At 36.3% G+C, this 27,669-nt stretch overlaps 1 protein-coding gene across 4 annotated transcripts in view; it reads right to left on the bottom strand.

The window, feature by feature from the left end:
• Positions 1-27,669, bottom strand: part of hdac4 (histone deacetylase 4) — a 236,345-nt gene that overhangs the window by 104,767 nt on the left and 103,909 nt on the right. Inside the window, exon 1 of one of the 4 annotated variants that reach the window (XM_051904807.1) lies at positions 9,222-9,419. The exons of the other annotated variants lie outside the window; for them this stretch is intronic. Within the exon in view, the coding sequence (XP_051760767.1) occupies positions 9,222-9,225 (4 nt within the window). The 5' untranslated portion in view covers positions 9,226-9,419. Of the gene's footprint in view, positions 1-9,221; positions 9,420-27,669 lie in introns of those variants that run through there. 4 annotated transcript variants of the gene reach the window in all.

Genomic DNA, 27,669 nt, shown 5'->3' with positions numbered 1-27,669 from the left:
CTATCCATGTGTCCATTCATCCGTCCACCCATCCATCCATCCATTTACCCATCCATCTGTCCATCCATCCATCCACCAGTTCATCCATCCATCCATCCATCCAACGGCCTATCTGTCTGTCCGTCTGTCCGTTCATCCATCCATCCATCTGTCCATCCACCGATCCATTATATAAATCTTGAAACTTCAAGTCTACTTAAATTTTTAAAAACTTTTTTCAAGCCAACATTGAACTTTCATGTTGTCTTTTTTAGCTAAAAAATAGTTATTTGAATATCAGAATTTCAGTTCATTTCAATTTCACTTTCTTACATTCAAATTCAGTGCAATCCAGGAATAAAAAAATACAAACAAACAAACAAACAAAAAAAAAAAACATTCTCAATTCAATTCTGAATGGCGCACTCAACTGAGAACTGTAAAGTGCACACCATTGAACCTGAATCTCACCAGAGAGCGTGCTGAGGTTGGATGATCCTTCTCTGCAAGTAAACCTCAGATGCAGAGCTACAGTTTGTTTACTAGTGTAATTATTTCTTACAGGGAGGATTAGGTAACATTTGCATTAGGAGTTTGCCGACTGGCCGGGGGTAATCCCAGTCTTTGCTGTGCTCTCTGAGGATAGACGCTTGGCACACACTTAGGGAGACTGTATGGACATTAGTAACAGCCAGGGCACTGCATGTTACAGTTAGGAGGCACGCTGGGGACAGAGGGGATATGCATTTCTACCCAATTAGGATGATGCAATATAGGTGTAAAGAAAAATAATCACCCCTGCACCACTAGTTCTGCAAAAGGGGATTTGCTGACATGCACAGCACTGGCCGAACATGCACACGGATACACACCCACACGCTCTACAGCATGAACTGATGGAGATTGATTCGCCAAGGCCATGAATGCGGCGGTCAACCATTACACCATGTACCTTGTAAGGAGTGATGCATCCTGGGACAGGGAACACTCTGCACTGCTATCCATCAGCAATGCATCACATTTAAGTCAGGAAATGGGTGCAGGTGCAACTCTACTGAGAGCAAGTCCAGGCATCTCTACTACACCATCGGTCCTGCCTAAAACAGCAGCATCCATATCTACAATGATCACTAAAACAAGACAGAACTTATGGGTAGGCTATCACACACATATGCACGGGTAGAATGCAGCAGAAATTCAAAAAAGGTTAAAAAACAGCCACATACAGCAGAATGCAGGGGTCTTGAACTTGAAAATCTCTAAAATCTTTGAACGGTAGTGTGTGTGTGTGTGTGTGTGTGTGTGTGTGCATTAACATTATTTTCAATTCAGTTTGATTTGGGACAAAAGAACGCTTCTTGTGAGAACACCCTAACACTAAACCAAAACTTTTTAATATCAAAATCTCATCATTTTCCCTTCTCTTCCCTCAAACAGCACACACAGGCCTTTCCTGAGAAGCACAGTGTGGCTCCGGCCCTTGGCCCAATGCCTCCTTCTGCAGAACAGTGTCCCTGACTGAACCTCTGACCCTCTGCTGGGATGCCGAGGATAATGAGGTGTTGGGGAAACATCAGAACTGCGTGCTGATTACGTCAGAGGAGCCCCAGTTACCGCAGGCCATGCTCGGGCGAATAGAGGAGTGTTTGTTCTGTACCATGGAGAGACAGGCCACACTGACGATCACAGACCAGTGTCCAGAGCACGATGCAAAATCTGGAGTGACTAATTTCAGAATGAGGACAAAAAAAGAGGTGGCTAATACAGTACACTAATATTTTTTGTTTGAAAATGCACATACTATATATACATTAACAGAAAAAAATGCCAAAAAAGGTGCTTACATGACAGAATTCCAAATAAATTGCATTATTGCAAACGGGTTAACGCCTTTATATGACATAATTCGAATATGAACAAATTTCAGGATTAAATCAGAATTTTCATGTGCATGTAAACACAGTCATTGAGAGAAAAGAGTTAATAGTAGGGAGATAGAAAGAGAGGGAGAATTATGATGAAGAATTTACTCATTCCAAACAGAAACCACTATAAATAGCCCAGGGTAAGCCGTCTTGTCCATAAACATTGACTACAAATGGCATGAGTCACTTGTTTTTCAGTTTCCCCTGGGCTTTCGCAGGAACTGCACAGGAGTGCTCATCAATATGTCTGTGTGTTGGCAGGTTGCTGTCACACCAAAGCTGATCAATGAAATCATGTGAGTGAATGTCCATACATACAGAACATGACAACATGTGATGCCAATTTCACATGCTTTGAGCTGTTAACCTGACTCCAGCATGCTGCAGGGATGATGTATTTTTATAGGCCAAAACCTGGAAACAAGTTAGCATTATGGCACTTCCGGTTCCATCGCCCCTAGGCCAATGGTTTTCTTGAATGGGATTTTGGTTAAAAGCCTGAAATAAGGTCTGTGGTGAACACAAGCTCAAGATATTTTCACGTTTTGTTCTACAACATAAAACACACCAGTAATATCCCACTCGTGATTTTTTAAAGCCGTTACGTGTCTTGAAAAAGGCGGTTTCTAACAAGTTGCTAAATGGGACTAAAGAAGCTGTAAGGGACATTAACTCTTTCCTGGCACTGATGGAATTTTCCATCATTTATGAGACAATGGTTCCCCACCATTGATGGATTTTTCTGACTTTCTGTGTTTTCACTGTTATAGGGAGTGATATTACACATATTCTGATAGATTTCGATAGCATTTGCAAGCAGATGCATATGTAAAATAACGCAATCATCAACATTAAACAGCATATAAATCAAAACTGCCTAATGTTACTGAATTAAATGTCAACCCAGGACAAGGTATAGGACAGCGCAAGCTTTGGGGGTGTTAAGGGACGCGATCAAATCCATCTATGTTTTGATCATTGCTCTGAATCTGATCCAGTCGTAGTCTTTGACAGAAAAGCGATTTTCTCAGCTTTTTGGTCAAAATGTGGCTTTTTTTGTAAAACTTACCCACATTCAAGTGTTGATAAAAAAGAATGCATGAAGCTAGAATAAAATGTGTGGGTTTTTTTGTTTTGTTTTGTTTAAAAGCTCTTTTGATATATGTGACCCTGGACCACAAAACCAGTCATAAGGGTCATTTTTTTTAAATTGAGATTTATACATCATCTGAAAGCTAAATAAATAAGCTGTGTGTAATTGATGTGTGGTTTGTTAAGATAGGACAATATTTGGCCGAGATACAACTATTTGAAAATCTGGAATCTGAGGGTGCAAAAAAAAAAAAAAAAAAAAAAAAAAAAAAAAAAAAAAATCGAAATATATAGAAAATCGCCTTTAAAGTTGTCCAAACTAAGTCCTTAGCAATGCATATCCACTCACAAAAATACATTTTTGATATATTTACAGTAGGAATTTTACAAAATATCTTCATGGAACATGATCTTTACTTAATATCCTAATGATTTTTGGCATAAAAGAAAAATTGGTAATTTTGACCCACACAATGTATTGTTGGCTATTGCTACAAACCTGTGCGACTTATGACTGGTTTTGTGGTCCAGGGTCACATACTGCATGTTCTGAGATTCATACAACAAAATATTCTGGTGGTCATGAAACTTTTGTGAAAATGCGCTGGGTGGCAACAAGTAAACTCATCTACGCACTAGTGCGCTTTCACAGTCTTGTTGTGTTTATAATTGCACTCTTGCAAACTATTTTAATTTACACTTTCAGGGATTTTTTTTTTTTTTTTTTTTTTAAATCAGAGTTATTAGAATCTTAATGGAAGTGACGTTGAAGTCGAGTGACTGTGGTGCAGTTCATTTATAGCCTAAGGTAAGCTTTTTATTACTGGCGATGGTATTTAGGCTTCAAAATTCATAAAAGTTGTGTTCATTTGTAAAAATGATCTTCATGGACAAAACGTGTAAGTATCATAAATTTTTGTTGGTCACAGAGCTTATTCTTGTCTATAGAAAAATCCTATTGGGTTTTTGTCAACGTGTGATGCTAACTTCCGGGTAGGCTTACAAAAACACATCATCACTGCACCAATCTATATTCTTACAGACCAACAGTCACTGTTAGCACATTACATCTCTGAATGCCCTTTAAATAAAGTTTAAAAAAGCGAATTATTCACTGACTAGTCAGTTGTTGGATGACCAACCTTACCAAACCCTATTTATATAAAATATAATCCATTTATTTAATTTGATCTTTGGGACATTTTTATTTCATTTGAACATTTGGGACATCCATTTAACCTGGACATGCTTTGTGAGATTCACATTGAGAAAGAGAGAGAGGGATGAGAGGGAGAGCGATGGGGTCTTTCAGTTTTCCATCCCCACTCCTCCACCCTTCAGTCTTTAAATAAGCGAGACATGAAGTCGCTTATGAGGTCATAATGACATCAGCGAGGTTGCCGTGGTATCGGCGCGTGTGTTTACCAGCCGGGTGGCTCTAACGACCCCTGAATGCAGCAGTCCCTGAACATTAGCTCGGCTGCGCAGGCTAAGAGCCAAACGCCGGCAGCTAGAGGAGTGTTCTTAAAAAGTCTCTTTTAGTCTAAACAGCCGCTTAAGTAAAAGGCCTACACACTCAGCTCTTCCATATAGCCGTCCACACTTGGCACCAACCACGCATCTGGCCTTGAGCAGCGCAGAGAAAGTGAATTGCAAGTGTGTGCGTGTATAAAATCATAATTCAACCAACAGGATACAGCTCCCATTAAGCTTCACTGCAACATGTTTATTCTTCATAAGACTAGAACAGTCTACAGCACTACCGAAATCAATCGATGCTCTTATCTTCCCCAGGCTCATGCTATCATCTACAGGACAATTATCTTCTCATCCAGTCAACTACTGGAAGACAACGGCAAAAAAATAAACCCTCAATGTTCCTGAACCCAAGCCCTTAGTGCCATCTAAAAGCCCTGCTAACTTGTCCACCTGGACGGATGGGGCAGTAAAATTGCGCTTCACTGGAAGCCTTGAAATTTATTCCATTAATTCAAGTGCAGCGAAAATCACTGGTCACTGGCACCCACGCTTTACTCGGAGGCTTGCGATGAATACACAATTACAGCCTCTCAGGCACTGTAATCACAGCTTAAAGAGATGTGCATGGAAAACTGGCCGCTATCATCGAGGCGTGTCCGCCGAATCTCGCGGCAATGAAGGCATCGCCAATCCAGCCATCAGCGAGCCAAAACAAACAGAAAGAAAGCATGCTGTATGTACAGACACGCAATCCTTCATAGCGTGCCTATTTCTGAAAGCAGGTGCTCAAAAACTGAAACGCTGAACCGAAATGACGTGTTTACAGTAAACAGAGGATAATGTATAGCTGCCATCGCCAATTATCCCAGTTAATGGACCACCGTATCCATAAGTGCACCCCAAACATGCTAATATGCCATTACACGATATCACCCAAACGAGTCCTGACCAAACTGTCACCCTCATTATGTTGAGGTCAAGGGGTCAACAGCAAGTCCTGGAAAGTTTCTTAGAAAAACAATGGGATTCTAGTATTTAATGGTGCACTGACTAGTTTATTTTGATCACAAAGTAGATTAAACACACGTGACTTGCTTGTGACATCACAATATATTTTTCAAAATGAACTCACAATTTTTCGCGATCTATTTTTCATCACAGCAGATTTTTTAATAACGTCGAAAACTTACATTTGTACAATTTGTTAGAATAAATCGATTCAAAACAGTTCAACTATTTTTTTGCTAATTATATTTAATTTAATATTAATTATATTTTTATTAATATAACTATTATTATAATGTTCTATATTTTTTTTAATATAACTATTAAAAATTATATTATTAAATGACTACATACAGTCAAACCAAAAATTATTCAGACATTTTTTATATTTTTGATATATATTTTTACTAGTGGTTGCAGGACACTATAGTTCATTTATGTAAGTGAGGATAGCAAAATAAAGTAAACTGTGACATATTATACTCAAAAATTCTTCATACAGTGGACTACCAGTAAAACTGATACAAATTTGGAACCAAAAATTATTCAGACACTTTGACCTGACCATGTTTTGCTTAAGTGTTATCTGACATAATTAAGATTATTTTCACAGTTTAACTCTGAGATCTTGTCATATTTTATTACCATTTTTTTTAAACTATAGCGAATAAACTGTAATAAAGAATGAAATGTTCAAGGTGTCTGAATAAATTTTGGTTTGACTGTACCTTGAAATGTTTTCGTAAAAATATGTAGATAAATATTTGAGTTTAAAGTAAGTATTATTGTATTGATGGATATAAATAATAGTTTAAGCCTTTTGCATTTGGCTATTTGGTCAAAAAGTTCGTTTTTTTATTTAAAAAATGCCCTTTTATGCCATTTTAGAGCAATTATATCAATACATTTTGAATATCATCAAAAGATTTTCAAAAATGGTCGAAACTTCTGATAAGTGAAGTTCTACACAAGTTGTTGGGAGACAACCAAACTGATCAGCTATATCAGGAAATAAAGAGCCCTTCATAAGAAATATAGACAAGAGTTTTTATCAGTTCTTTCTCTCTCTCACTCACTGTGAGACAAGGTCTCTCCCCTCATCCAGACTCCACCTCTAACAAGATGCTCCAGGCAATTCCCTCCAATGGTGGGATCGACCAGCAGCTGGAGCTATTTATATCCTCAGGTCCCCTAGCAGAGTAGCAGCTTGACTCGGCATGACTGGATTAGGATTAACTTGTGCTTCCAATCTATGACATTGATATTATGATTGTCCTGCTCAGGTCAGGTCGATATAAATAAAATTACTTATCTTGACATCTTTCATTACTTTGTTGATATTCATTATCTTGATACACATGTATTAACTCTGAAATGGATTACGTTTTTTCATCTTCCTCATTTCATCATCATCATTTCAACCAAACAAACATTGTAGCCAATTACAGTAGATCCACAATGTTTAAGGCAAGAAGTAAAATGCAGTGAAAATCTGCACCAACATATAATAAATAGTAAAAAATAGTGACATTTTCCTATCCATATTGTATTAAAACATTTTAATATATATATAAAAAATGATACTTTATGACTTCCATGTCATGACACAATTAAACAGTTAAATCAAAAACTAACCACACCTGCCTCTAAACGACATAAAACAAACTATTATTGGTTGATTTCATGTTGATTAGATAGTCTCTTCCTGTCTAAGTGGGCAGTTCATGTTCAGAATAAGCAGCAAACCGATGTCAAACCTTAAGGCGATAATCAGAAGTCTGTCTATGTGAGACTAATGGAACGGTATAGACCTCTCAGCAGATGGTTTGAATGAAAGGTTTACCTCATTAAAACTTGAGAAAACTCCAAATAAAAAGAGACGGACATACTGAACGTGAATGAAAACAGTGCTGCATGCTGGGCGGCTCTGTGAAGCCATCGGCCAATGGCCACATGTGCTTTTAATAGGGAGAGGAGAGATAGCAAGGGTGAGCAATGCTCATTCAAATGTGAATGGCACTGAGGTAGGACACTGCAGGCTCCTGGATGACTAACAGAGAGAGAGAGAGAGAGAGAGAGAGAGAGAGAGAGAGAGAGAGAGAGAGAGAGAGAGAGAGAAAGAGAGTGTGTGTGTGAGGGGCTGTGCACACACTGGCCAACACATTCATGACAACCCCTCTTCAATGACAAAAAAAGATAGCGAGTCACCAAAATCATCTTTAAATCATCTCTAAAAATCCCTAGCTTAGGGGTGAACAATACGACCATATATCATGATATGAGCATATATTATGTGTGTGTACAAAATATTAATAAATACTATAATAGTATAAAAATAATATAAATAATGCTAAAACACACACACACAAACATATGAATATATATATATATATATATATATATATATATATATATATATATATTACATATTATATATATATATATATATACATATATACACATACATACATGTGTGTGTGTGTGTGTGAGTGTGTGTGTATTTTAGTATTATTTATATACAATTTTATATGGATTTATATTTACTGTAAATTTAATTTTTGTATTTTAATTTTTTTATTTTTTTTATTTTAAAGTTTTAGTAATTATGTTATGTGCTTTTGCTTTTTGCTGTTTTGCTTGTTTCTATATAGCCTTAATTTATTTTTATTTCAGTTTTAGTAATTTTAATACTTCAACTTTAACATATTTATTTCAGTTACTTACCAAGCTAACATTTCTAATTTTTGTTAAAGTTTTTAAGTTGAAGTTTTCAAATCTAATACTTATTTTTAATTTAAATTTCAGCTTTATTTTTCAAATACCGATGAATGATTTTTAATAGTTTTAGTATTAGTTAACAATAACAAGACAGGTTACTGTAAATTCAACAGTTATATGTTAAATAAGCATGTGGATATGCCTATTGGATGATTATGCCTATTGAATTAAATACTTATAAGAAGAAGATAAGAACATTCATGGCAAAAAAAAAAAAAACTATTTAATCAACTGTTCAATTCAATTAAAAACAAACAAACAAAAACATACACAGATAGTTTTGGCTCTTCTGATTGGATGAACCATGTTCAAAGCCATTATTAACCAATAAACGCGCAAACGTGACGTGACCTCATCAGTCGAATTCTATATGAATGCGGCAAGTTGCGATGTTGCTTGGCAACCGTAAACAACAAAACTGTGCTTTGCAGAGCTAAACACCTTGTAATAACAAGTTCCTTGTCTTGACTTGTTTGGGACATGTCCCGCTTTGCATTTTGCATTTATCTATGTTTCTTTACTGTTCGCAGGTGTAAACAACGTAACGCAGTCCTGCCACTGAGTAGATGCATCTACCACGGTATAAACGGTACAGCAGGATCTCTACCGGCTGACACGTCCATCATCACGCCGCCCAGCCCTACTTTCCATCCTCACCAGACAGACTGTCCAGGACAGAGACCCTGCGCCACAAGCACAGTCAAGCGGAACACCTCTCTCTCTCTCACACACACATATACTCGGCACAAAACAGTGACAATAAAGTGCATTGAAAAGCGCTCATCACTTTCACCACTCAACAGAGAGCGTTCAAGGATGCAGCGCGCGTGTACACACACCCACACGAGAGTGTTAGCGTATCTCAGCACCATGCAATAAAGCCACAGTCTTTACACACCCGTCCATCCGTCCGCCCACTCAACCTCCCTCACTCAGAACACCCTGTACAGAAACAGCGCTTACCCATCAGCCCCTCAAGTCCAGAGCAGGGAGACGGCAGACACTGAGCCGGAGGGGTTACGACTCTCGGGAAACACACGCAGCGACTCCCACGAGCGGCGCTCGATGCCTCTAACAGCGCTGAGTGTGGCTCTCTCTCGGTCTTTCACATTCCCCGTCTCGCTCTCACTGACTCTCTTCCCTCCGGCTGTGTCTGTATCTCACTCCGTCACCCTTGCCCCTCCCCTCTCTCTCTCTCTCTCTCTCTCTCTCCCACCCTTCCTCTCAGCTGGTGACATCACAGAGCCGTTGCAGGCATGCTGAGTGTTTATGTGCACTGCTGTAGTTTCCTGGAACACGGGGCAGATTCACAGAAGCTCCAAGACTCTCTCTCTCTCTCTCTCTCTCTCTCTCTCTCTCATTAGCACACTACTCTGATGTTTACATAGAGCGTAACGGTGACCACCCACTTTTTCAGTGGCTTTAGCTGGGGAAGTATTTTTACCTCATTCATTTTCTCCAAACAAATCTCCAATAAAGAGCTCTAAACCAAACCAGCAAGCTCTTAGGTAAATAACAACACTTTTGGTTCAAAGGAAAAAGGTGTTTGAAAATCTGGAAAAATACAGAGGTGTTTAAAGTTGCTGTCTGTAACTTTTTTTGGTTAAAAATGATCCAAAATCAATTTTTGAGCATGTACATAACCAGCCAGTGTTCAAAAATATCTCCTTACCTTAGCCCGATTCACAACGGTAAGATTGTAATAATGTTTTATAATTCAGCTGGTACTGGTGGGTTTTCGCGGGAAATTCGAGCATGCAGCCGTTCGTCTTTGTGTCATTACGTCACATCTGTTTACATAAAGAACAAGTCCCAGCTAGTAGGCTATTGCATGTGAGGCGGATCATTTATAGCCTTTTCTCACAGCAGCTGCAATAATTAAACTTATCATTTTGATGGCAGATTATATGGTATGACAAATTAAAGGGATAGTTCACCCAAAAATGAAAATTTGATGTTTATCTGCTTACCCCCAGGGCATCCAAGATGTAGGTGACTTTGTTTCTTCAGTAGAACACAAAACTATCCCTTTAACGTTAGAGATTTGACTGTACAGAAATTGAAATCTACAGGTAACGCTAATACACACTTAATACACACAGTCACGCAATGCTGATGTTGTTAACATTAACAATCGCAGGTTTCAAACAGAGATGGCGACAAAGAGGCAAAACTTACAGACAGCAGCTTTAATATCTTTTAGGAGTGAATGAACTAGCACTGCGAATAAGGTACAGTAAAGGGCTTTTCACATTTGAAATAGTTAACCCGGGGTCATTCTAAACCCTGGGTAAACAGAATCCTGGGTTATCTTGCTTCATGTTTCACACTGCTCATAATTTATCCGGGGTTAACAATTAATCCTGGGAATTCATAAACTGACGTTTCACATTGTACATTCCTACACACTGGGTTAACGTTCTTATTTGCATATTTGCGGTGTCAGTGTCATTGATTGGATGAACGCAGCACGTGACCTGTTTACATAGCTCTAGCATTGCGCATCCTCGTATTGACAACTGTACTATCGAGTTTATACTGAATGGACATTTCGGGCTATAAAGGTAAGAATGAAATGATCTCTTCTTCACTCAAATTGTCGTGTTTTCTGTCAGCATTTGACATTTTTCCTCTCAAACGTTGAATTTACTGTTTATATACAATGCACAGTGTTTCTATGACTATCCAAAGCAGGCAAATATGAGTACGCGATTGGTTGTCTGTTGCTAAGCGTCTAGCATAACACTGCACCGTTTCACACTGTACAAGTTTGGCACCGCAATGTGGGGTTAACACCGCAAAACCAGCTCTGGAGCAGGGTTTCATAACCCCGGGTAAAAAGCGGTGCTAACCCCGCATCTAAATTACAAGTGTGAATCATTCCTTTACCAGAGGTTAAAAGCGGTGTTTAGAACGACGATAACCCGAGGTTAAGCGCAGTGTGAAAAGCCCTTATGTGAATCAAAAATAATGGTATAATATGTAAAAATGTTGACTAGAAGTCAAATATAAGTTTGAGTTTTTAGAATATAACTTAAGTAAAAAGAAAAGTAAATAGTAAAAAAATAAAGATTTAAAATATAGTTTAAGACGTAAAATAAAGATTAAGGAAACAATCTAAGTTGATAGCAACACTTTCACAAACAATAGAGTTCACATTGAAAAAGGTTTCTTTGCAGCAATTTCGAACAGTAAGAAACAATTTCTCTAATTTGTGGATTTATCTTAAATAAATAAATAAATAACTTTGTAGTGTAGTTCTTCAATATGGATTCAGCATTTAAAGACAAAAAACAAAACAAAAATACATCTACCGAAGTGCTCATGCTTGGTCTGTCCTGAACGGTTTAGACATAATCGCTAAAGTACACTGTAAACCCGAATAAGTTGGGCTAATTCAAAAAAATTGAGGTAATCAGTTACATGTTATACAGGTAATACAGTTATGATGTTCCCAATTTTAAGTAAGCAGAACTATCAAGTTTTGAGTTTGTAGTACTCATGCATGTTAATTGCTCCTAACTTGAAGTACTGAGTTTGCTAACTCATACATTTTGATAGCAATTTACATAAAATATTTAGTTAATTAACTTTTATATTTTGACTTCTTGCAAATCAAATGGGTTATTTACTTCACTGTAAACCCTAAGAAAATACAAAAAATGTTAACTTGCTAATTTGCTAACATGTTAACAATAGCATGGTATAGCACTTACTGAATGAGTACAGCAACTTAAAACATGTAACTTACTTGCTCTCATACCAAGCCGCATGTGCTACTTGTCTCCATGATGGTAACTCTCCAAAAACCCACATTAACAGAAACTCTTCTAAATCAGCATAATAAAACATTAATCACTACTAAATCTCCCTGACCATTAATCTTGTGCAAAAAAACATTATATAACACTTAATTTTAGCATTTACTCTCCCTTTCGAGTGCCATGGGCAAAGCATGCTGGGAAATGGAAATCCCAGTCCAGTTTCAGTTAAACTTAAGTTTGCCTAAATTAAAAGAAATGAGTTCATACAACTCAAAACAATGAAACAGTTCAGTTTACTTGAAACATGTCAGTGCTGTGAAGTCAAAAGAAAAAGAGAGTTCTAAACACTCATAGCAATTAATTTAACTGAACTAATTGGTTCAATTTAAGTTTGTCCTACTCAAACCAATTAAGTATTTTGAGCATTAGGGTTTACAGTGTATTTAAAAAAATAAAATCTATTTTAAGTTTATTGCAAAACTGTTAAAAACATGTAGTAGCATTCACAATAAAAAGGCTTTTTATAGTGAATTCTGTTTTAACAGTAAGAAACAATTTCTCTAATTGGTTGATTTCTCTTAAATTAATGAATATAAAAATTTCAAGTATAGTTCTTCAATAGGGATTTAGCAAGTATATACAATAAGACTTGAGAAAATGAAAAAAGAAAATGTGAGTGATTGTTAGTGTTTTAGAGATGACATGAGGTGAGCTATCCCATTAAGTAAAAAAAGCAGCAAAGTAAAAAAAAAAAAAAGTAGAAAATTATAAGTATATTTAAAGTAAAATAAGTAGAAAATATATTTAAATTTTGATTTTTAATTTCAGAATTCTACTGTTGTGCTCTATAGGACCAATGAAAATCTCTAAACATCTTAAAGTAAGTCATATAGGTTTGAAATGACATAAGGTGTCAAGTTTCATTTTTAAGATGACTAGGAATGGGGGAAAAAAAACATGTGAAACATCTCATCGGACTGCACATTTAACATTCTCATTCCATTACCATTCCCAGCTGAGCTCATTTACAGATACTCGAGTTTATCATTTTATTGATTGATCGATTAACTCATTGCACATGAATATCTTGACGATCATGAGCTCAAATGCCGTGTACGGCCATCGATCTTCTCCAGCACACTGTTCAGGGAAATCCCATAACTCTAAAAATACTAAGTTATTTATTTCGCAATCGCTATAAGCAAACACAAGAAGAACGCTAATATAATAATGTAATGACAAATTTGGCATGAGTATCCCAATCTCCAGCCTAGTTCGTTTGTCACCTAATTAATCTGGAAGACTTAGCTCACCATTTTTGGGAAGAAAAAACAACACGCATGATTAGCTCTTTCGTCTTTGAATAATTGAAGGTAATAAGAAAGCTGGAGAGCGAGGTGCTTGAGAAAAATCACAAATGAGAACATTAGATCCGTGATAGATGGAGCGTCATTGGGATTTTGAGCGGCAAACTCCATCATGTGACGCCACACACGCCCCATCAATGAACACGGTATCTTTCAGAAAATTGTGTTTCCAAAGGGATCGGAAGAAGTGAAGAGGAGGTCCATCTTCACGGGACAGCCTGCCTGACAGGTCACGTTGGTAAAGCCTGGTGCTTAACAAAGCAGAAAATCAATGGCACATTTACTTGGGCTCAATGTTAATCAATACGCAGTGTGTACAGATATGGGCACAGAAAAACCAAGAGACAGGGACAGAAAGAGAGCGCTGAAATATTTATCCTACAGATCCCTTTCATACAGCGACGCCAAGCAAACAATACCACACGGCCAACACCCAAACGAAGTGCTGTTGGATCCTTTACAAAGAGCCTGGAGCATTAAAATACAGCTCAGCCCAAAATAAGGAGAGAACACAATCCCAGCTCTCATATAAACAAACATGCACTCAGATAAATCTCTTCCACATCACAAAAGATGAAATGTAATCAACATTCCCTCTTCTTCGGATTCGTCAAAGCACTTCAGAACAAGGAAAAGTGCAGTATAAATTAGGGATTGGCAGTATAGCTTAAGTCATTCATCATCATAACGGTAGGAATAATTTTATGTACATATCACAAAATAGTTATTTTTGCTAGGGGGAAAAACGGTTAATTAATATTACTTCTGGAGTTAGGCAATTGGAAAAAATCTTAATTTTTTTTTTTTTTTTTTTAAATAAATAAAAAAAAATAACTTCTGGGAACTAGTTCTTTGAAACATAAACAGTCTAACCTCTGCTGTTAAAACCTCTCTGTCTCAAAAGACCCTTTTTAAAGTATAAACTTTTGGCAGTGAGCGTGGAAAGATGCATTTGGTGAGTGCACACTATCTAGTGGACTTTGTTTGGACCCTCCTGATGACGAAAATGATGCCACGTGGACAGCGTGCGGACCGCCGCGGAACGCGAAAGGGCCGAAGTATACTTTGGGTTTTAAATTTAAAAAAAATTATTCTTATGAACTGATTCTTTTTATTTAAACTAAACATACAGCCCAACCAGTCTAGTTTGATTAAAAAAATAATAATAATAAATTATTCGAATGAACTGATTCTTTTTAGTTAAACAGAAACCTAGACCCCAATTAGTGTAGTTTCATTCCAGGAAAAATGATTCTTAAGAACTGATACTATTCCGTGAAACAAAAACATACAGCCCAATCAGTGCATATTGATTAAAAAAAAAAAAAAAAAAAAAAAAAATCCCAAAAAGTGATTCATTTTAGTGAAACAAAAACTTACAGCCAAAACAGTGCAGTTTTTTTAATTAAAAAAAAAAATAAAAAAGATGAACCAATTTTTTTTTTTTTTTTTTTAAGTTAAAGACTTACAGCCCAACTAATGTAGCATGACTCCAGAAAGAATGATTAAGAACTGATTCTAGTGTTGTCAAAAGTACCAACTTGTTACCAAAATTTTAAAAATGTGACAATACCAGCATTTCCCCCTAGTATTTTGAGCACTGTTGAGTTCCTAAACACCTCTGATTGGCCACTGTGTTCACGCACTTAACAGATATGTCTGTGATTGGCTATAATGATCAACACTTCAAAAATCTGTTGTAAATAGACAGAGCGCTTACACAGATACACATGGGAGCATTTGAAAGCAGATATATTAGGGATTCACTGATATAGGGGTGAATTCTGGTTAATTGGGACACTTTTTCCAAGTCATCTCAATGGCAAAAAGTGTCCCAATCACCCTGAATTCACCCTACGCCTGCGTTCAAACGGTCCCGTGTGTAACTGTGTAAGCGCTCAGTGAAGAGTGTCATTGATGTCTATTTACAACATGTTTTTGAAGCGTTGATCATTGTAGCCAATCACAGACATATCTGTTGAGCGCATGAACACAATGGCCAAACAGAGGTGTTTAAGAATCCGCTCAACTGGCACTCAAAATGCTGCTATCGTCACATTTTTAAAATATCATTACCGACTTGGTACCGAAGTCGGTACTTTTGACACTAACACTAACTGATTATTTTTAGAGAATCAAAAACGTTCAGCTGAACCAGTGCAGTATGATTCTTAAGAACTGATTGTTTTTAGTGAATCAAAACATACTGCATGACCAGTGTAGTCCGATTTCTGAATGAATGAATGAATGAATAAATGAATGGGCTCTTTTAAGTGAATCAAAAGCACTTATGAATCAGTTACTGAATTCATCTGGCTCACTTTACTAAATGGCATGTTGTTACTTGCTTATTTTTTAAGTATATGGGTCAATGACGTATAAGGATTTTCGACAGGCCAGTTTTAAAATACAAAAAATAATAATATCTATTGCAATTGTTCAAACATTAAGAATGTTGGTAAAAACAAATTCGTATTAAAATTTTAAATTAAGTGATTTTAGTGTTTTTTTATCTAGATGAATTGGCCATAGCCTTAAAAAATGTAATTTGGTGCGACTGTGATTTATCTTAAAATGAATTCATTTCCTCAACATGCTTAACATTTTTTTTTATTTGCAGTTCTTTTGAGATTCTGTGAAGAATGACCTTATATTTTTGTTTTATAATTTCAGAATTGGCTTCTTAAATGTAGTTAACACTTATTTTTCCTGTAAATCGCATGAAACCGATAAAAATGTTTTAAAAATACCTTTCACTTAAGCATACTGTATTAGTGACTCATATTTCAACAACAGAAATTAGATATTTTATTTTGAATTTAATACAGTTATTGCTATTATTTGTCATACCACATGATGTGTGGTCGCTCCAAATGACACGAAGACAGTAAAAACAGTAATATTGTGAAATATTATCACAATTTAAAATAACTGTCGTCTATTTGAATCTATTTTAAATGTAATGTATTTTCAGGATCATTACTCCAGTCTTCAGTGTCACATGATCCTTCAGAAATCATTCTAATATGCTGATTTGCTGCTCAAGAAACATTTTTTACTATTATCAACTATTAACAGCTTAATATTTTTTGTGTAAACTGTTTTGTCAGTGTTAACTGTTTTCTTTCAGGATTTGTTGTTAAATAGACCCCAACCCTTTGAAAGTTAGTGTAGACTACTGTTCAAACATCTGGGGTCAATAAGGTTTGAAACGTTGAAGAGTAATCACAATATGAATTAGAAAACACACAGAACACCCTAGCAACTACACAACAACGCACTAATATCTACCTAGAACACTATAGCAACTGCATGGCAATATTCTAACAAACACTCAGAATACCTTAGCAACAGCAAAGCAACGTCCTGGTAACATCCCACAACACCCTGGGGTGAGTTTAGCAAAAGGCAATCAGAACTCATTTTTTCTTCAGATAATGTAAAAATCTAGTTTGACCTGAATGAGAACATGTCGGAGGCCATGACGCCAACACATCTTCACTACAAACTGATTCCAGAGATAACAGGCACGTAAACAAACAGCTGTGGACTAAAATAGCCCATCTGTAAACCTCAGTTGGGAACGAGTGAGAGTCAAGAGTTCTAGCAGTGATGTCAGGGAGGTACTCTGATCAACAACAAAAGTGCCCATTGAAAAAAACACCTGGGCTTAATACACATGGAGCTCAGCCAGAGCTCATGCAAAGCAGGTCCTTTCCCCGAATCATGAACTTGTGAGTGGGAAGGCCTTTTCCATGACAGCTTTACAGCCCGTGATGGCTCAGAAAGCTCCAGGATACAAACTCCTTCATCCTGCCTGGATTATTTTAGTTTTAACAACAGATCAGCTCTGATAAACAGGGCAGAAATAGAAAGCACTTAAAAGGCAGTGGAAGAAGAGAAATTTTACCAGGATGTGTGGAGGTGGACGGAAATGTTGCTGGCTTTCCACTACACTGTATGAATTAAAAGATACTTAAAAAACACTTAAAGCACAGGTGCCTAAAATATCCTATTCTGTACATAAACAACTTCAGTGTATAATTCAAGTGCCTCAAAACCTTGTAATGGGGTTCTTAAAAGAAGTGCTGACAGTCTTTAGAGATCTTGCAGAGGTTCCTCAGAGAACTGCCTTTCTGGAAAGAGACTAGACGTTTTACAGTGTGGTGATCTGTAAAACCCCAAAATGGTGTCGCAAGCAGTGATATATTTTCATTTTTACAAGAGCAATGCTGGAGCTACACACATTTAAAACCAATCAAAAAAAAAAAAAAAATTATTATATATTATTAGTAGGCCTAGTAGTAGTATTACTACTACTACTATTTCTACTTTTTGATGTCACTAATCATTAGACTATAATACAAACATGCATTAAAAAATAAAATTATTTTTATTACCAAATTATGATGATTATTATTAAATTAGTATATAATTTTTATTTTAATTATTAAATTATAAAATACAATAATAATATGTTTTTATTTTTGTATTATTGTTTAATTATTGTTTGGTGATCAATGTGTGAAAAAGCAGAAATAAAAATAAAATAAATAATTTTTTCTTCTAATTAACTTTTATACATTTTTATACGTTTATAAAAAAATATATGTATACATCACTTAAATGAGATATAATAAATTTTGAAGTTTTATTAAGTGTTAACAATGAGATTATGTGGTTTTTATAATCAATTAACACAGCTTTTGTCATTTTTTACAAGATGGACAAAATTTGTCACCAAAAAAGTCATTCGGTTTAACCAAAATTTCGGTTTTACTGAATGACACTTTTGGTTATACCGAATGACGATATTTTCAAACAATGCTAACAGGCTGATATCTAGCTAGCTAGCTAACAAAAGGACAATCAAACATATTATATTTAGTACAAGTTTTTAAAATATAACAACATTTTCCATATTTTATAGCGGTTGTACCGAATGACCTGATGTTTCGGGACATGCGTATGAGCAAGTGAAAACATGAATTTTTCAAATAGTTAAGAGAGAGTTAGTTACTTTGCTTCATGACCATGTGGTCCTCTGCAGGTGTCTGAATGATGTCACATCCTGTCACAATATGCTGATCGCATGACTTGATCCAAAATGGTCCCTTAATATTGGTTACTCCGAATGACATCAATGAAATTTTTTTTCCGGACATTCTTTCTCATGACAAAGCAAAGACTTCTATACATAATTTATTACTATTTTGCACTATTATGTTATAAAATCGTGATGTTATAAAATCAATCCAGAATAAAAAATATATACATTATTTTAATCACAAATGAAATGGCTGTATTGGCCGAATGACCTTTTGACGCTTCAAAATCTTTAAAATACCTTTATATGTAGCTAAATATAATTAAAACCTTTTGGGTTTAATAAAAGAGATCTAGTTGTACTACCTTACATACTTTGGATGTCATATCTTTGTTTTTTTTTATTATTATTAGGCCTTTGGACAAAAAAATGACCCATCACGTCATTTATATATATATATATATATATTATTATTATTATTAAAGTATATTTGTATTATAGTCTAATGATTGTTTGGTGATCAATGTGTCAAAAAGCAGAAAAAAGAAATATGGGCATTACATATAGGTTACTGAGCACTCAAACATTAAAACAATCCTTATCGGTCATAACAAAACAACATCTGTCAATCTCTATTGGAGACACTGTTACTCCTCTGTGCCACTTTAATGTGCTAAAATGGGCTTATGGATATAGGACACCCTTTCTCTCCCCATTTCTCTCCTCCTTTCAGCGATGCGGGCCAAAATGGTAAATAATGCAGCTCCTCTAATGATCAGCTCTGAATGGAGAAATCTGCAGCCAGCCAAACAGATGAGGGAAATAAATAAAAGATGGATGCTACAGTATAAACAAGAAGCCTCGCTGTACTCGGGGGGGGGGGGATGACAGACCTGAAATACAGAGAGAGAGAGAGAGCGAGAAAGACTGCAAGAATGATATTTTCATCCTTCCCCCTTAGGGCACTGAAGCCCAACTCCAAATATGTGAAATACTGTGTCATTTATTATTGATTTACGCTATTTATAATCCTGCCTTGGTGTGTGTGTGAAACTGTCCAGCTGCAAACTCACAGAGCAGCGAGATAGATATAACAGCGTTTCATTAGAATAAAACACGTGAGGTCAGAGTCTCCATCTGTTTTATACGCCAACGTTAATAGTGCTCCCTTCAAACTTGAAAAGAAACATTGGTGTAATGACGTGAAGCCAGAGACATTTACTTAAGCCCATTCAGAGCAGACCTAGAATGAATGGCTGATAGGGTAAAATAAAATATGAGCAAAATCAATCAAGCAAACATCACCTTACAAATCACAAGCCTTAGAGAAAAGGTATCTCTTCACGTACACTACCAGCCAAAAATCTGGACAGACACTCTTATTCTTTATTAGTATTATTTAAAACATTTTAGGACAATGATAAGACATTAAATCTATAGTAGGAGGAAAATGTAAACAAATCAAAATATATTATATTTTAAGATCTTTTAATTTACCATCCTTTGACATGAGTTTGGAGCTTTTGTCCAACCAATGGAAGATGCATTAATAAATTCCATTGCAATTCCATTTAGTGATGCTAACAAAACAAAAATGATAAGATAGTAGAAAGATAGCAGAAAATACATTCAAGTATGTTCTATACCACAGTTATTACAGTTAACTAAAACTAAAACCATAAAAGCTAAAAGAATCATTTTATTTCAGCCAGTTGCAAAAGACATGTTTGTCATTTTCATTTAGTTTTATTTGATGTACTAAAATAAATAATAAAATAAAATAATGAAATACAACAACAAAATTACTAAAACTTTAAAATGAAAACGCAAAATATAAAAACTAATTTAAACCATTAATACAAACTAGAATCTTATCTCAATGATACTAAAATAACCCTGGCCCAAACTTTTTGACAGGCATCAAAACGCACACAAACAATGTGAGAGAGAGTATCTACTGTACGTCCACAGAGAGCAGCCCACAAGACTGGGATGCTCCCAAATTTTACTTTGCTATCCACAAACAAGATAATTGCAGCTTTTCATGCAAAGTTTGTAGTAGAGTTTATTTGCTCACTGCGGCTAATTGCTACTTTGAATGTTCTGGACTCTCCTCTTGAATCATGCCAAAAAGCAAACACACACAAACACACAAGTGTTTGAAAGAAGACCGAGCACTGATCAACATCGTGAGACGTGGACCCGAGGTACATGATCCCACAAACACCACAAACTACTCCCAACAGGTCCAACACAAAACACTTTAAACCCAAACAGCTCCACAAGATTCTGTCTACAAGCTCAAACTGATGCTTAAAGCGATTCCATGAATGCAGGAACGATTTACTAACACAAATTTTAAAAATAAATACTCTTTAAATAAGGTTTTACAATTTAAGTGTTTAGCTATACATTAGAACTATTTTTAATGTGTCACAATGTGCATTCTGTGACATTCTGTTGTGTTTACCTGTTTTTCAACTTAAGAATGCGTTCCTTCACTCTTTTGCACCTCTGCTCATCCGGCTGTCATCTGTTTATCAACAGCAGCTCTATGTACATGCGAACTGGCCCGACTGGACAAGTGACTGTTTTTTCCAAAGACCTAAACACACTAGCCCTGAGGAGCATCAGAAATTAACTTCTGTCAACTCTCCGAGTGTTTGGCATGGTAAGACATGTGAGCAAGTAAGACATGCTGCTGCTGCTGCTGTACAAATTAGCATTCATGAAGTACCCTTAGCAGATCGATACAGGTGGAGCTGGGGAAGGTGGAGGGTTTCTAAAAGTGCGCTGCAACTGCTACAGCAAATGCTGACTTTATTGTATTTGAAGGTTGAGCAGTGAGCTCATTGGCTACTGAAACAGCAGGAACCAATCTGCTGTGCCCTATAGAGAATATGCAGGGGTGCAAATAAACTATGCGCACCAGAAAACGGAAGGGAAGCGCTTTTGAGTACCAACGTTTTTGAGGACCGGTTCACACACTGTAAAAAATATTCCGTAGTTTTTACAAAATAATTTTGGCAGCTGTGGTTGCCAGAATAATTTTGTAAAAAAAATACAGAAAAACTGTAAACACATTTACAGAACAAACTGTAAATTTTACAGTATAAAACTGTAATTTACAAACAAAAAATTTATGTAAACCAGTAAATTCAACAATGCACACTACTACTAAAATCTGTTTTGTACCTTTAACATATACTGACAACCACCATAATAATGCAGGTGGTAAAAGATAAAGCCACATGAATCAGAGTTCATCACAAACAGCTTTTCCATGAGCTGAAGTATATACTAATATAAAGAAGGTGCAAAGAGTCATTCATGCAAAACACCATCATGGTAACCCACAACACTTACATAATGCAATAAACATTCATTAAACAACAGATGATGTAACATAAAACCCTAAAGTACTCTACATAACTGATAACAAAAACTATTAAGAAACATGATTTTTTTAAACATAGTACTTTCAAATGTGGAGTGTTACACAGGGAATTGTGGGAATATCAGTTTATAGTTTTTTTTACTGTAAATTATACATTGATTTGTTCTTTTTTACATCTAAAAATTATAAAATTTACAGCATTTTACTGTGAAAATTACATAAAATGTCTGGTAAGAGCTTTTACAGTTTTTCCCTGTATATAGTACAGGAACTTACTGTTTACCTATTTACAATTTTTTTCCTTAGCGTTTTTCCGTTAAAATCACATTCATTTTTTACAGTGCAGGGACACGTTTATTTACTGGAGTAGGATTTTTCTCCACCTCTGGTAAGATAGCAATCATGATGATAAGTTTGTTCTTTAATTATTAGGTGCGCAACGGATCGCAGTTAATCCGTGATCCATACGGATAAGGTCCAACGGTTCAGCACGCATGTGATTCGCAGATTAACTGCTAAATTTAACCATTCATAGAGTGAAAGTTTATCATTTGGACGTGTTTTGTCTCGCCAATTAACACATTCAAATGATTTTAAAAGTGGAAGAAGAGGTGAAAATCGGGACTCGCGAGTTATCTGTGCGCACAGCCTCACACCCCCGAAACGTGCGCTCAAACACCAAATTAATTCCTCTTCCGCATTTACTTGCGCTTGAACGGACACATACATACAAACTTATGTCAAAATACCTGTCTCTGCAAGTATTCTCTCGGTTATGTCATAAGTGAAAAGAAACCGGATGTGTGTCAGTTATTCGGTCCGTGCTTTCCTTCTTAAAGTGACAGCAGCCTAATATTCTTGCTGTTGTCTGTGTCATTAATGTTAGTAAAAATAATAATAATAAATAAAAAAAAAACATTATCATTTATTACCATGTTTGAGAGAAAAGAAGATAGTGAGGAGAGCAGTCAGGAGGAAAGTGATGAGGACAGCTTTTAGGATAAGTGTGTCACGTAAAATGTGAGTACCAAGCAACATCTCCAGGTGCTCCCTTGAGAACCAGACCAAAAAAGGTATATGCACCCCTGATAACATGATTGCAAGCAGACTGAGATAATGACCTATCAGCCTGTGCCATCTAGAGTTTCATGACAGAACTTTGTATTTGGGTGCAATGTTTTCCTGGAGTTTTTAGGGCTATTATTTACTTTCATGAAGATACACCAATTTTAACCATACAAAAAAAAAAAAAAAAAAAAAAAAAAAAAAAAAAATGCTTCAATTAAATCAATTTATTAAAATAAATTCTGAATAGTGTTGTCAAATGTACCTACTTCGTTAACAAGTCGGTACTGAAATTTTAACAATGTGACCATACCAGAATTTCCCCCTAGCATTCTGAGCGCTGTTGAGCGGATTTGTAAACACCTCTGATTGGCCAGTGTGTTCACACACTCAACATATGTCTGTGATTGGCTACAATGATCAACGCACAGGAGTGTTTAAAAGCACACTAAAGTGTTTGAAAGTGTTTTGAAAGCGGGAGCATTTGAAAGCAGACATCTATCAGAGGGAGATGTCTATTTACAACATGTTTGTTGAACTGTTGATCATTGTAGCCAATCACAGACATATCTGACGAGTGCGTGAACACAATGGCCAATCAGAGGTGTTTTAGAATTTGCTCAACAGTGCTCAAAATACTAGAGGGAAATGCTGGTATCCTCACATTTTTAAAATTTCAGTACCGACTTGGTACCAAAGTCGGCACTTTTGACAACACTAATTCTGAATCATTTGAATAATTAGCTTGGACTAAAATAGAATTTTAAGATGTGCATTAAACATTCCATCAGCTTCCACTTAAGTGTTTTTCTCGTATTCAAAAAATCAAGGACTAGAAATAGTTCAATGACGAAAAACAAACATTAGTTTTTTGCAAATCTAATACAAGAACACACTTGTCATTCTTTGAGGTAAAATACTTCACTTCAATCAATTTAATAAAACTGAATCATTCAAAAAATCAGCTTGGCCTTGAATAGAATTTTAAAATTAGATATTAGCAATTTCAGTGGCATTTTACTCCCATTAATTTCTGACCCAAAGCCCCGAGCAGTACATAATGTCAAGTTCTGCTTTATCAAATCACGCCTGGTTAAGACACGTGTTGGTCAAACTCATTGAAAGAGCCCAGCCCTGTTCAGTCTGCTCAGGCTCTGCTCCTTTTGTTCTCTCACACTTAGATGTCAAAACAACATCAATGGCTTCTGCAGCGAGGAGCACGTGGGAGGAAAGACCTCATTCATATTTACTCAGTCCCTCAGGCTCATCACACTCTCTGTAGCTCTTGTAGCTGAGGGAGTGGGTGTGCTGGTCCATTAGCCCCGCGGTGTTTCCACTCAAGAGCTCCAGGCCCCTACGGACCCTGGCCTGGCTGGGCTGTGTAACTTTGCTGGTTTTGACCAGAGGCTTCAGAGACGCTCAGATCCTCCCTCTCTCTCTCTCTCTCTCTCTCGGCTGTCAGAAATGATGCGGGTGAAGCAGACCAAAGTACTGCACATATGCACGTGCAGTGCTGTGATGAGCATGAATAATGCAGACAGTAAGTACACAGATGCGTGGAGGCTTTTAAAAACAGAAAAATAAGGCTCTCATATTGCAAATGACAGCAAATGACGACCGTGGTGCCATGAAAAACGAAGAGATGAAGAGAGGTTGGTAAAGTGCTCAGGATCATGGAACGGCCTTTTACTAACCCTACGCTGTTAATAAGTAGATAGCATGTTGAAGGGATCTGTGTTGCACTCTTATTAGTAGCAGAAAACAATCAAATTAGCCAAAATATTGAATAAACAAACATGCAAGGGGCAGGGACTTTGTGAACCACTTCAGAAATGTGTGGAAAAAAGCTCATTTAGCTCTGGATTCTTGAATCAGAGCTAAATGAATGGATGGCATTTCAGCTGGAGTCCCTCCAAATGTCCATTCATTTTCAGTATGGAAGCTGTCAGATGCCCTGCGCGGAAATATGCTGATTAATTTGTGAGATAAGGACCACATCCGAGAACAGCTTTGTTCTGCAGATTTCAAGTTCTTAATGGCACCAAACAGAATCACTAAAGCTTGAAAACAAACTGAGGCCCTTTGTATTTTTCTGTCTTATTTTATCGAAATCATGGCTTTTATTCAGTACTTTCTTAATTCATGTCCCAGTTACACTTAATGTTGTCACATTTTCCTGTTTAAATAAACATTACATAAAAAAGAGAGAGAAACCAAATACAATTTTATATATATAGCAGTGTGATATGGCTGTACATCAGCACGGCTGTGATTCGGTCGTAGGTAATCACAGCATGCTGATATACAGCCACATCACACGACTATGAGTGTGATATTGCGTTTATACAACAGTTCGATGGCACGAGTGTGTAAATAAACAACAACGGAGTGTCTTTAAAAACACTGTTTTGTGCAGAACTACTTCCTTCCGCCACGGATTCAAATCTCAAGTTGACAGTTTAACAGCTGAGTCCAAGCCTCTGTTACTAATTCTAAAACGTCACTTTAGTAACGAAGGAACGCTGAGTTGCTTTATTGAAGATTATTGTATTTTGTAGATTATTATGGTATTATGAGAGAGAGAGAGAGAGAGAGAGAGAGAGAGAGAGATCGACTAAGAGTGTATTACCTGCATCTGATATAACATTCATTCTTCAGGTCGATGTTCATAATATTATATCTATTATAAAAAATCAGTTTGAATGTTCGCTGAGGAAAGTGTCTTTTTAAAAGTTGATGGGATTTCCCACAGTGCTAAAACAACTTCCTTGTTCTGACTCACTCATAAAGAGAGTCTTTGCCGCCATCTAATGGTTCAATTATGTAACTTTCACTGATACTATTGACGGACCCTTTCTCAGTACCAAATACGGCATATTATTTATATAAAATAATAGGTCCCACTTTATATTAGGTGGCCTTAACTACTATGTACTTACATTTAAATTAATCATTTGATACAATGCACTTATTGTGTACAGACATGTTTTTACATTGTACTTTTATTATAAAAAATACCTGCATGTAATTACATCTGTAATTAATTTCTGTAATTACATTTATAATTACACTGTTGACCCATCCCTTACACCTTAACCTACCCTTAAACCTACTCATACCACCAAACCTGTCCCTAACCTTACCCGTATCCATCTCAATAGCAGCAAAAGTGTTTTGCAATACAATATGAACACAATAAGTATGTTGTACATATTTTTTGATGCAAGTACATAGTAGTTAAGGCCACCTAATATAAAGTGGGACCAAATAATATTTATTGAACAATAATATTTAAATTAACAACAATAGCCATTATACAAGACATAAACACAAGCAAACAATAAACACAATCCAAAAAAAAAAAAAAAAAAAAATGCAAGCAAACAATTCAGTCAAACGTACAAAAGTAGTGCTCTAGTACAGGACTTAAGTTGAATTATATCTCATTTAACCACTATCTACAAAAGAGCCAGCAGCAAATTCCCGAAGGACTGGCCGAGATGAAGCTGTTCTCTTCGTGTACACGAGCACTGAACGGCCGTTGACGGCCTGGAGCTCGCATCTGCGAAAGCGTCAAAACAAATTGTAAAATAGGTGCCATGTTTATATATGAGTCACATATTTGAGGTCTAAATAACTACATTCTCACCTAAAAAACTCTTTAAACTACATTTCGTGACATTACAACAGTATCATTTTAATAAAAAAATATCCGGTGGATTTGCTCGACTGCCATGACAGTCGCCGTAAGCGCAGTGATACAAACGGTGAAACGGTACTAGAAAGAACTGTTGTGTATATTTATTTATTTATCCCTCCCAAGAACCAAAATTAGTTTGTCTATCATTTCCACTATGGTTTTCACAATTATCTTTTGTATATTTATGGACTGGGCTCACCTACAAATACCTAAACCCTGAGTTACAATCATGCAGAAGTATTACAGGCTCATGCTTCAACAGACAAATGTTCTTTTTCTCAAAAAGTGGAAAATAACAGTAAAACCATCCCGCTCAATGGCATACAGTCTAGACATGACACTCCCCCCAATACACCCATACAAAACTCACAATCCAGTAAAACGCATCCCTTCCATTTACTATTGCTCTTCAAGAACAAGGAAGAGGTGAATAAATTGGGTTAAAATATCATCCACTCAGCCGGAAATCAGAAGTCAGTCTGGACCTCAGCAGCCATCAGGAAATAACGGCTGTTTGAAAACATGCTTGCGGGGAAGCACATGGTCTGTGTATCTGCGGGTAACCTTACAGCAGGATTGTTTTCTCTCTCCGAGTCTTTGCAATAACGGCCTCACTGCTTCCCGTAAAAGACCTATTCCTCAGCTATTAGCCCATCTAATATCCTGCTCTCATCTCGTTATAGTCCATGTAATCGTGGAAGAGCACACGACAGGAGCCCGATCAGAACCAAACAGTCCATTCCATCAGTTTCCATGAAGTGTATTTTTCTCATGTTAAAATCAAGGATTAAAAATAGTTCAATGAATGAAAACGGACATTTTTTGAACATCTAATAGAAAATACGAACAAATCACCTTTCAATTGTTACAGAGTGATTTTTTTTTTTTTTTTTTAAATGCTGGCAACTGGTTAAAAATGGTATTAAGTTCTGATAACTCTTCATGACACCAAAAAGAGTGCATCAAGACAAAAGGGCACAAAGGGGGCGTTCATGAGCACCTGTCGGAAATCTAAAACTACCAGGGTTATTTTTGCATTATTTACATAATATTAAAGTATTTATTAATATT

The sequence above is a fragment of the Ctenopharyngodon idella genome, chromosome 9, assembly GCF_019924925.1.
Source record: "Ctenopharyngodon idella isolate HZGC_01 chromosome 9, HZGC01, whole genome shotgun sequence".
In the NCBI taxonomy this organism is placed as follows: Eukaryota; Metazoa; Chordata; class Actinopteri; order Cypriniformes; family Xenocyprididae; genus Ctenopharyngodon; species Ctenopharyngodon idella.
This window is presented reverse-complemented; position numbering and strand designations above follow the sequence as displayed.